Source organism: Opisthocomus hoazin, chromosome 2, assembly GCF_030867145.1.
Source record: "Opisthocomus hoazin isolate bOpiHoa1 chromosome 2, bOpiHoa1.hap1, whole genome shotgun sequence".
NCBI classification, from domain to species: Eukaryota; Metazoa; Chordata; class Aves; order Opisthocomiformes; family Opisthocomidae; genus Opisthocomus; species Opisthocomus hoazin.
The window spans coordinates 13,781,742-13,794,270 of record NC_134415.1 but is presented as its reverse complement, the minus strand read 5'-3'; the positions used below and the strand labels follow the sequence as shown (position 1 = coordinate 13,794,270).

At 40.2% G+C, this 12,529-nt stretch overlaps 1 protein-coding gene across 1 annotated transcript in view; it reads right to left on the bottom strand.

Moving 5' to 3' along the window:
• PRKD3 (protein kinase D3) overlaps window positions 1–12,529 on the bottom strand; it is a 42,895-nt gene that overhangs the window by 29,169 nt on the left and 1,197 nt on the right. Inside the window, exons 2-3 of the mRNA XM_075412677.1 lie at window positions 10,132–11,162; window positions 622–760 (exon numbers count right to left, since the gene is read on the bottom strand). Coding sequence (XP_075268792.1) covers window positions 622–760; window positions 10,132–10,422 — 430 coding nt within the window. The 5' untranslated portion in view covers window positions 10,423–11,162. The remainder of the gene's footprint in view (window positions 1–621; window positions 761–10,131; window positions 11,163–12,529) is intronic.

Here is a 12,529-nt window from a genome sequence, read left to right as displayed (position 1 = left end):
ACTACAGCTGCTTTTGCTTGAATTCAACAGGATATTGAAGAAACACATACAACCCAAATCAGCTAGGTCTGGGGGGGGAGTTGTCCTGGTTATTGAAGAGTACTACAGGTTAATAACCACCACTCTAAGGACTTTATTGTTTAAAATAAATTGTTTTTCTGCACTACAATAACCCTTAGAAGTTTGTCCTTATAGGTATGACTCAGTAACTACGTTTATATGAAGCCTTTTCGCATCAAAAGCTACAGAAAAGACAGATCCAAGCAAAAGAAAGACAATGACAGGGTTGGAAGAGCAAATTCTGAATCCCACCTGCAATTTCAGCTCCAACAATTATAATAATAAACTTATATTATCATAAATATAAATTCATATTCCAATAATTCAGATTTATTTATAATAATAAAGCTGAAGAAAATTAAAACATGACAATAAAACAATAACAAAACTGAGTACTGAAGCATTAGTACCACTTAGATTTTCTTGGAAACCTCTACAGTGAGCCAGCATGAGACTTCAGTCAAAGAGCTCAAGGCAAGCATGATAATAACGTTCCATTAAGTCCTACTTTCTTTTAATCTACTGAATAAAGCACTGTTCTGCTGTTACAACAATACCTACCAGAGAGTACAACCTCAACAAGATCTCCCTCATGTATCTCTTCTGCTGACGTAATTCGTTGCAAAATATTATCTGAGTTCAGGTCATGACGGAAGAGGAGAATTTTGTCATACATGCCAAAGAAACCACACTCCGGGAACTGCAACAGAAAGCAAACTCTAAATTAACACATGCTCTTTGATAATCCTATCCATAATTTTTTTTAATAACAGCTATAGAACTTGAGCGTTTTAAGTATTCCATGGAAACAAAATTGATCTGCTTATTTTTGAGGAACTGAAGCATTTTCTGAACCGAAATGCAGCATAAAAAGGTAAAAAAAGAAATCAACAAAAACACCAAAATCACCAAACCAAAACATATGAAAACCATCAGTACCAACTTCATCCCTCTTCTCCCCCACCAACAGTGACACTTTTTTTCAAGCCTGGAAAGAAAAAATCGTCAGGGTTTTTGTTTCTTTGGGTTTTTAATCTCTCAGACCTTCATAATCAGTCCGGCACCTGAAAGCAAATGCAGATCTTTCCAACTCGGATAGCACCACCTGTAACCCTTCTTTCACAGACATTCTGCTCAGGCAGGTATTCAACTCCAGACACTCCAGCTGCAGCTGCCACACTTTCCTGGAGATTTGGTTTTCAAATAAATTCCAGACAAAGGCTAAATTAATTTCTGTGGAATAAAAGCATTGTAAAAAAAGTAAAATCATCTATTACTGATTGTTAACACTGTTGGCATCCAGATCCTCATTTGGTTCATCGTTAATCAAATTGACCTTTGAAGCTGTGTATTGTGAATGCTTATGATACTGTAGTGACATGTTTTACTGCCCTCTTCTCTCAAAACAAGTATACATACACATAGATGAAACGTCTGTGAAAGGTTGATGGTTTTGTAACTGTAATATTTGACCTCATAAAAGATAACTCCCCTATTTACAAGCTTCAGCTTGATCAGTAGCTTCTAGACTAAGATGCAGAATCACAAGCCCAGGCTTAACACAACTAATAATAATCTCTGCTAGTATTTATTGCAAGCAGCCTATCCTTAAACACAGACTCTGCACACAGTTTCTACAGATATACGTGACAGACTTCACCCGGGACACATTTTCCTATGCATTACGCATACCTAATCTCCATTTCTGAAACAGTAATTCCAAAACCTAAAAGCGTTAGAGAGAAATTGTTCATTGGTACTACTGAATCGCAGTTGCTACAGGGTTTTCCTGAATCCACAACTGGGACAGGCACCGCTGAGGAATGCAGCGACAGCTCCCTGGACTACCCTGCCCATTCGGTTAGGTGCTTGTCTGGATGTCCGCAGAGGAGCGCAGTGGGACAGCCCGCCTGGCTCCTCCCAGCCCCGCAACAGGAGCCACCAGCCCACCAAAGGCCCATCTCCACATGCCAGAGGAGCACAGAAGCTCAAGGGCAGGTGGAGAACCCAAATGAAGGACTCCAAGGGAAGGATAATCTGTTCAGGCCCCTCCCAGGGCTGTCACGGGAGAGCCTCAGCCCATGTTTCCAGTCATAAATCGCATCAAGGTAAGTCAACGCTAGAGCACCTTTTGGACTGAGAAGGGTTGCTGCCCAATGGTATGCATTACACCATGCTGGGGAACTGGGATTGTACGAAACTTATTATGGGATGTTTATGGAAGGAACCAAAGGCAAGGAATGAGGTGCTTCAGGGAGGAACAAACCTCAGGAAAAAACAGAAAAATAAGAAGATAAAAAAGACTTGTCACCTGTAGAAACAGGCTGGTCAGAACAATTGTCGGGCCACGCCCTGTGCCTGAACAGCATCATCTGTCCTATCTTTTCATTAAATTCCATTTCTAACTATTTTCCTGGATGATGGGTGCTCATTCTCAGCACATATGTGTGTGTTATGGGGGGTCGGAGTGCCAGCAACTGGAGCCAGACCACAGGTCAGAGGGTTGGACTAGATGACCCACAGAGGTCCCTTCCAACCCCTACTATTCTGTGATATTCTGTGATCCACGTGTCTGCAGTGCCAGCGACTAGAGAGCCCAGAGTGAGTGAAATCATGAGCCAACAGCTGGAGTGGGGCTGCAGCCCCAGTAGTTTCAATATCCAGGTGCCAGCAAATGGAAAGACCAAGATCCAGGGGCTGCCGCTGGGCAGAGTGCACCTGAGCCCAGCTGCTGGACACATCCACTTTTCTTTGGTTGGGTTTTTGTTGTTCTGGGGTTTGCCTTTTTGGGGGTTTTGGGGTTTTGTTTATTTTGGGCTTTTGCAGTTTGTTTGGGTTTTTTTGTGGGTTGGGGGTGTTCCCACTAACAGGCCTTCACCCTGAACCACCAGAGAAGGGTAACAGTACGAGACCATTGCTGCTGTTTCTGTTCATGCGAGCGCTCTGTGTGTCTGCCCACGCCGATCTCCGTATACTGGTATGTACTGTACACCGGTATCCATGCGCCTCTGCCTACTCCGAATACGTAGTCGGTCTTGCTACCAGTTGGACCGGGGGCACTGAGCTGCAGCAGCCTCGCCCCTGCCAGGAGGCTGTCGGATTCAGCTGTCCCTAACCAAACTTCCCAAGTTTGATGAACAGGTCCTGCCCTTTCCTTGCACGCACCCCCGCCCCGCCATGATTCCCATGTTACGAAAGAACGGACCCCGTCACAAAGATGACCGCTCCTTTCAGCACGCATCAGCTCAGCTCACTCCCCTCTGCTCCCAGCGCAGCCCCATGCGCCCCGGCAGTGGAAGCGCTGGCTGGCCGCCCTGGCAGGGCCGGCCCTGATGAGCTCCAGGCGGGCCCTCAGAGCCCCCGGCCCAGGCGCTTGGCCGTGTTTTGGCCAGGGAGCTGCGCAAGCTCGGCTCCTCGCAGACACACAGCGCCCTGCTCTCCCTTCCGCTCCCCGGTATGCTGGGGAACACAGCATTCCTCACAAGCACCTTAGCCAGAAGGCTAAGTGCGGGCTGCTGGCCAAGAATAACCTCATCGATTAACAAGGTTTTCATTTCAAGTGGTATCTTTTAACAGTTTTTACGCAAAGCTTAAACTATGTTCTAGTTGTACACTACCAAATTTTTCTCTCCTGTACTGCGGCAGAGTACAGCTTTTACAGCCTTCCCTATGCTCAATTACATGAAGCTGTTAAGGAGGAACACTATCCAGTTCCTTTGAAGTGTTAAGAGCTCATACTGTACACTTGAAAGCAAAACTCAAAGCAGAATTATGTAAAACCTGTTTATCTTACGGGATTATACAGCTATTACTTTCCTGCATCAAAGCCCAAAGTATCTGCACAGTGACTCAGAACATATAAACTGCTAATCCCAGTATTACTATGTTTCCTAAAAGCAAAAAGGAGAGTGTTCCCAGTGTTAACAGTTCCAAAAGAGCATTTAACTACAGGAAATCACTTGTGGGAAGTCTACGTATGCGATAGACTGTGCCAAAATTAATCTCTGGTACACCAACATCATCAACTTACGTAAAGAATGTATGCAACCCTTCGTACTTGGGTGGTACCAGCACAAGGAACACTACTAGTGTATTACTGCAGTTACACTGAGGAAAAACAATTGGTGTTCTAGAGTGTTTATACTGTAAGTATTACAGTATATCTAGTTTTAATTGATGGTGTGTTACACCGTTCTTTTTATCCATCAAAACTCAATATACAGTGGCCAGTATTGCTGGAGCAAAACACAACTGAGGCTTCTTTCTATCTTGGCAGTAACTGCAAGATCCCTCTACTTCAAGTTCCAGGGCTTACTTTACAAAGTTCTGGACTAGTCGCCAAAAATTCACACTAGGGAAAAGCGTAGGCGGATATTGTTTCAAGGTCCAATATCTCATGACCCACCATAACTCAAAACAAATGCTTCAAACCACCGAAAGTTAATTCCAAAGTCCAATGGTGCAAAACACCCGTTACCTTGGAAAGTCTCTTTGTTCACTGAAATCACTCCAATCTATTATCCTGCATCCCTACCCAGCTATTCACTCCCACTCTTTAGAATCGTGTGCCAAATCACATTATCACACAGACAATTAGCTTCAAACATATTGCATGAGATCTTCCCTCACCAGATGCCTCAGTACAGACACACTTGGACTACTGCTTGGCTAGGTTTTCCAGCATGCAAACCTATCACCATGCTGGAAACGCTAGTCTGCCCTGCATACACCAGTTCTGCGCCCCGAGCACTCCCCAGCTCCCATCTTCTCACAGGCATGTTTGCTTCTCGTGCCTCAACTCTCTATCACTCTGCTGCCTTAATTAGCTTATACAAAAAAAGCAGATGACAAGTCAAGAAGGCAGACCAACAGGGCAGAAAAAAGATTTGAGCACGTCTGATGAATACAAATCATAATTTGCATTCATTTTAGAGCCATTCCAAAATAAGCACCATGAACTATTACAAGCTTAACCTGGAGAAAAACCCAGAAGAGTGGTTGCGGTACTGTTACCTATTTATTACATCAAATTAAGTTGTTACCGCGAGAGTTCTAGAGATCCATTTGTAATATGGATGGATTGCAATATGATCCTTGTAATATGATTCTTCTACTTCTCAGTATTTTATTAGTAAAACATCTGTTAACATTTGAGAAATCATATTAAGCTTCAAGTCAACACCTCTGCCACAGTTTGGTTAGATAGCCATTACCATGACAGTGTCCAAACTTCTGGAAGATAGCTCATATTCATTCCACATGTTTTGGTCTTTTCACAACATGACAATTTAAAAGCGTTTCAAAATAAACACTTTGTTCCCCTTCAGCAGCCCTCACCGAAGAGCTAGCTATCCAAACTACTTTAATTCTGCCCCATTAAAAATTGAGTTCTTAGGTATACAGCATACAGTTAATTGTCACTTGGTTAGAAAATTCCGCAGATATATTTGTGTGCTCTTCACATCAGACATTTCTCCCCTCGATAATCAACGCAAAATGTTTGAACACATGTCCTCATCTCCCTCCCCACCACAGCCCAGTCTACTTCATCTTCAAGGGAAACTGGCTAGTTTTCCAAACAATCCAAGGACTTCAATCATATTCCCATTATCAAAATTGAAATCTCACCCATTCTAATTAAAATAATAGGCAGAACTATCACAAAAAGTGCATACATACCGAGAGGACCACATTCAATTAGCATTATTCAAATTATTGACCAGGGAATACAATGTACCAGGACTTTACAAAAACAATGGAAGTATGAAACTACAGAAACGGTAAAGACTCACAAGCAGGTGTAATATGCACAATTTAACTCCTTTTAAACACAGCTACACTTCCAGTGATTGTGTACTCAACACCTTACATAGTTCAGAGTCTTGAAGAACTAAATATGAGTATGTACATGTTAAGTACCTGTGTAAGCGGCTATTGACAGATTAAAGTCTGAATTCAGGCAAGTCAAAACAACATGATGTTATGGGAAACAAACAGGGAATCAACACTAGTAAGAAAGCATAAGTACTGTTGGGAGAAGAGACAACATTTAAGGTAAACAACGACACCTTAAGGACTCTGCCTATAGAAAGACAGATGACAAAAAAACCCAATATGGAAAAAACAGCCAAAAAAGTAAGATGACAGAACAAAGACGCACAAAGTCCCTTCCAACCCCTACCATTCTGTGATTCTGTGAAAGAAAGCCAGTAATTAAGTAAAAACAAGACTACACACAATCACAAATTTGCTGGTGAGAGACAGACAATTACACATGCAGTTGGAAGACAGCGATCATGATTCCATGAAGAAAAATTAAGACAACAAAAACATGCTTGCTAGCAAAAGCAAAGACACCAAACACACATGAGTTACAGGAATCAAGATGAATGCAACAGGTGCTAGATAAGAGTTTCAAGCCTATACATAAGCAAGACAATTTTGACACTACTTCAAAGAAAGAAAAAAAAAAATCTTACTACATATGGAAAAATTCAGCAATAGCAGAATTGTAAACATTGTTGGTGGAGAAGGTTTAAGAACAAAGCTGAATCAGGCAGGCCACAGAAGCAAAAATTACTTTTGGAGGTGAACTAAATAAGACACAAGACAGACCAAAAAAAATACTAGGCTGGATCAAGTTTGATAAGAAAAAGATAAATAGACAGGGAACAACTGCAGCAAACATGAATAAAACACTAGAAATATATCAGGGCAGAGAAAGAATAGGAATAGAGTGAGAAAGTAAGTTTGGTTCGCCCCTTTTATTTTTTCCTTCTCACGACATATGAGAGCACCATGTTCTGAAAAGACAGAAGAAAAATCCACGAGAAGTTTGTTAATCAGTAAGACAAAAAAATACTCCTTTGACTTTGCGAAGTGGTGACTGTTTGGGTAGGTTCAGTGAAGTGGAAAATTAAAAACTACTTTGGAAGATTAAGAAACATTGTATGGGTAAACAGTGAGTCAGTACTCAAGTCAAAGAGAAGGCAAAAGGTAGAAAGGATCATGAGAATTTCAGGCAAACACCCTAAGGTAAGAGGGCAACTGGTGTATTTCAGAGCAAAATGTAGCAAAGCCATTGGAGGAAAAGTATGTAAAGAAGGAGGATGCTAAGCATGACTGAAAATTAAAAGGATGACGAATAAGGTTTGTAAATGAAATGTAAATGAAAAAAGTAATTAAGGGGAGTTTCAGAATCATGACAGTAAAGATTTGCAAGTTTAAGAAAAAAAGTTGTGATAAATCTTACAGCAATCTAGACAAGGAAGGAACAGATAAAACAGATTGAGACTATAACCAAGAGTCTTTTCAAGCATTCCTGTGAAGTCTAAAGTCTATTTTTTCCGAGGACTTTTATTAAGCACCCCAATACACAATACCCCTACCATAGTGCTCCCCGAATTTAACTTCAAACTTGAAGAAAAGTTGTTGCTCCACAGAGCTAAGAGACACATCAAATATTTGCATTACTCATCTCCCTCCCAATGCAGACACGTCTCTCTAGTTTCAGTTCTGCCGATACTACTTTTAATTACCTTCTGCAAAACCTGGACAAGCTACACCAAGCAGCAGCTCCCGAAGCAGGAAGCACAGCTGACCATCAACAATACATCAAGACTGGCAATACAGAAACCGCTACGAAAACGCATGACGTTAACACAGCAGTTATTTCCTAACCAAACTGCTCTCCAACACAGACTTCTGCAGGATTGTTTTCCCCCCATTGCTTAATTTCCCCTGAGAGAAATAAAGGTAAGGTGTAAGTTATTTTTCTGAAAACTTCCGAGGATGCTATAATTACTTTTACAAAGGTTAAAATACAGCCTCCTCAGAGATCTGCTGTAAATCCTAATCAACATTTTTTGATATTGTAATTGCAGCCTCAGAGTCAGGCAGGCAGTTCAAGCTCCCAAGCAAACAAGGAAGAACGCCTGAAATTTTTTTGTTGTTCCAGGTATGTAGAGAAATACAAGGCTGAAATCCGATTTAAAAGCACTATTAAAAATAAGTAAGGAAACTTCCATTTAATTCTAGTAAAGATACCACTCAAATAAGAAAAACTATAAATTATTCCAAGTAAAAAAACGTATTTCTCCTTTTTCATTGAAGAAGTGCAACAGTAAATAGATACTAACTATAGAACTATCACAAGGACAAAGTATACAGTACCCTGAAGCTGAGGGCCAGGAACTGGTCAAGCAAAGACAGTTTAAGCAAGCTGTGGAATACCAGAGGAAAGGGAAGCTTTAGCACTGTTGAATCTCAAAGGCATACCCAGTAGCTTCAAAGCTTTCAACTTGAAAAAACAGGCAGCCACATGCATGACAGTACACAGACGAATACAGTTTACAATTTTTACATAAATACAAAATTATCAGTATAGTAATACTAGAATATTTAATATGCTTGCAACAGTCACCAGCTCTAAGATAAAAAAAGTCACGGCAGGATGTACTGCTGTCAAGTAGAGGGTGGAGGGAGGATATTGCCACTTGTGCACTGGCTGCAAAACTACTTCTGAAAGATGAATCCAGCCACGTAAGGTTGTTTCCTGATCAGTTTGCCGCCTGCAAACATGTTCTCACTGAGCAGTCATTTACTGGTAGCATCAGCTGCAGGAGAACATAAACCAAATCAAAGCCAGGCAAAAGAGGAAAACTGATCATGAAGTCCTCATCAGTTTTGCAGTAGATTAGGCTCAGCATATAAGAAGTTTCTTGAGCTATAACAAGAATGTGAGCTAAATCTTTAGCTGAGTCTGCCAAAAGAACAGAAAGGAAAAAGAAAAATAAGTGTGAATGTATTTGTTTTCATCCTTCGTTAAGACAGAAGACAGGAAGTATGCAGATGCAAAGAGAAGGAGTTGATACAGAAAGAAAAAGCCGCCTCTAAAATGGCTGCAAAAAAGTGCACCTAACATGCATGGTACAACAACAAAAAAAAAAGTTGACGCAAATAACTTGTCTCTTCAGAAGGGAACTAACATGCTGAACTGCATTTTGGTAGCCCATAAAGTAATTTTGAAATCAGCTTGCTTGCCAACTATTCTGTAAAAATATGGAAGATGCAGGAAGTTGTGAGCTGGGGAAAAAAGATACAGAAGCACATGCAATTGAGAGTTCATATAGTGTTTGCAGCTACTTTCTTTCAAGCTATTAGCTGAAAAAGAGCCATCTAATAAAACTAATCAACCATAAATACCAGTCACAACAATAAAAGACATGGAGGTAACGATTCCCTACAAAATAATCTACCTTCAACTCCCTCCCTCTCATCCACCCCTGGCCTTGAGGGAAAAGAGCAAATATTTCTTCATTATTTTATGAAACATTGTTAACTGCTTTTCAGGTTGCTCAGTAGGATCTAACCTACCTAACCTAAATATACATAAAACTTGGATGCAAAAACAGCAAGATCAATGTTATTTCCTTCCTAGAGAGTCAGAACTTGAAACAGCTTAACCAAGACACATCTGAAAAGTATGCCAAGATTTTTTTATTTCTTGGTTGACCCTCTCAACAGAAATTATGTAAGAGAGTAATACATGTATTCCTTTTATGGATTAACAATACTAGGACAGTATTAACTGTTTAGTGGGGGTTTTAATTATTAACTCGAAACAAAAAGAAAAGCTAGTACCATGGAAGTCTGCAGGCCTCCAGTGCATTTCTGTAGCCACAATTGGTCCTTTCATTACAGCTAACTATACTGTTCCAAGAATAACCCTTAACAGTAGTAAGCACAGACTAGTAAAAACCTAAGAAATCAGTGACAATCACTGAAAGGAAAAACATTCTCCATGTTATGAAAATTAACTCTTGCAGAAAATTTACTACAACATCTTCTATTACAAGTAAGAAAGTAACAGGAGGGTTTACTGCTTCTAAATTAAAAGCTTCTACCTTGGGAGTTAACAAAATTTCTTTGTGCTTAACTGCAAACATCTAATATGGATCTTTGCCACTGTGTCAAGCTTCCTGGCATATTCCAGTCACATATCGTTATTACCAGCAGTCCGTTAGCAAACAACTGTTGCCATCAGCAGGACAGGGTAGTGGTACACCATACCTTCTGGTAAACTATCGAGCATACGAGGTCTTTAACAGCAGAGAGGGACAGGTCCTGAGCTTCAACGGTGACAGTCTCCCGAGTGAGACCGATCTGCAGAAGGAAGGAGACCCCATGCATAGAGCCCCGCGAGTTGGTGAGGCTCTGGGTACTGAAACTGCCATTGGAGAGTCGACTGGAGAGCCCCGACTGGGGACTTGACGACAAAGTTGGGGTTTGTGGTGCAGCAGCATGACACGTAGCTGGTGAAAACTTCTGTAAGGATGGGGGAGAAGAGTCGTTTGCTGACATCTGACTTGTTTTACTCTGTCAAAATCTCCCTAGTAGTCAAATTCTAAGAAAAATATGTTGTCAGTTCTTGGTTTGAAATGAAAACAAGGATAATGTAACTTTCCCTTTCTTAGTTCAGTAAAACACCCCTGACCAGTAAAACTTAATTTTCCCTTTCATTCTGTGCAAGCCAAAGAGTAAAATAATTTCAGCTGCAAGTTACTTTAAATTAAAGGTTCTCTTTCCACAGTTACAATCAGCTGATCAAAAGCAGATTGTCTGTCCCTTAGCACCACGTCCGGACAACAGAGGCTTACATAAAGGCCTCAGAGAAATACATCAGCTCTGCTGGTTTATACTTGTCCTTCATTTTTACGTATTAAAAAAAGAGCTGGAAACACAGATGGAAATAAATGTTGGTAACTCATGAAAAATATCCTCGTTTGCCTAATTCCACAGATCATATCTTAAATGCAGACTCATCTTCATGTAGACAGCCTTTTAGAATAAAAAAAAAAGGGTATCCTTGAGCAACAACAGAAGTCCACGTATGCAATGAATCTGTTCCTTCTTCACAAAGTCTTCTCCGAATTCACAGGACACAGTTAACTTGGAGATCAGTGAAGATATCCAATTTCATTTTTATACAATACTTTAGCTCACGAAATGCAGGAGCAGAATGTCTGAAGACACAACCACATTAAATGTAATCTCTAGCTTCACCCAGATAATCTCCAGCATTTTGAAACGTTGCACTCTGCCTGTAGGGGAAAAGATAAAGTTGTCATTTCACATAAAATGCATAAAATTGCATAGCAATGTCATAACCACTCTGCTTAGAAGCAGCAGGATCACAAATTCCTTGTACTCTAATACATTACATTAGTAACATTTTGTACCTACAACTTGAACTTCACTGTTTTCCCACTGTATGAGACACGAGGCACATCAGACCTAACACTGCCTCATACTTTACCGTATCTTTTCGGAGCAAAGCACTTAACCGTTAAGAAGAAAAAAGAAAAAGAAAAGAAAAAAGGGGGAGGGAATAGACCACAGCTCTGCTCTGTAGGTGTATACTGAGAAGCTGGGGGGTAGGGAAGGAAATTCATTCAATGTGTTGAAATGTCAAAAAGCTATAATGTCAAAACTCAAAAAGACCTCTATGTAGCATGTACTCAGGATACCATTTTAATACTCCTATTCAAAACAACTGAAGAACATCTTGCTTGAACTCTAACTGTAGGAAGATATGTGTAGCATACAACTGAGCACTAGTTCCTTTGGAAAAAAATAATTTAATGCTCACATGTCTGATTAAAAAAGCCAGTGTGTTACAACCTTTTCAAATATATCATTTCATGAGCATGGGCTCAACATACTTGTTATAAGACGCTGTGCTACCTGGTTCGATATTTCAAGCATTTCATGAGCAACTGAAATCCTTGAGAAGGATCATTTTCAGATTTCCCATGCAACTTCTGCCACAGAAAAAGATATCCATGAATGCAAAAGTGGTTGAAGTACATAGATAATATGTATTGCTAACAGTTTTTCAAGAAGCACAGATCCATACAGGACACCAAAAACCAATAAACTCACATACTTCTTCCTTCCCTTACATTAAAAAAAAAAAAAAATCTCAGAAATAGTATTATTAGGATTAAATGAAACAAAATTTTAGAACAGAAATGCCACATTTTAGCACACACAATATAAACTGTCCTTACTAGAAATAAGGCTGATAAAACAGTCCATTTAATCAATTACACACTCATGGTATTTGACAGTGTAGTAACTCAAAACCCCACTGCCACCACATTCTAAAACACAGATAAGGAAAGAGAGGTACATGAATTGCAGTACTGGAAAGAAAATAAGCTCTTGGTTCTCTGATAAAAATTCCTAACAGCAGCTCCAGAATAGAGAACAAAATGACACCTTCTGGATTTCCAGCACATGTATCTACAAACTGTTGTCTTCAAGTACTCAAGAGCTGCTGGACATTTACCAACAACACCTGAAAGGACAACTTCTGTCTTAAAGAACACGCTAAACATGACACAGATGAAAGCCACAAGTAGGAGGAATAAGGCAGCAGCTGTAACGTTTAAGTACCTTTCTCAAG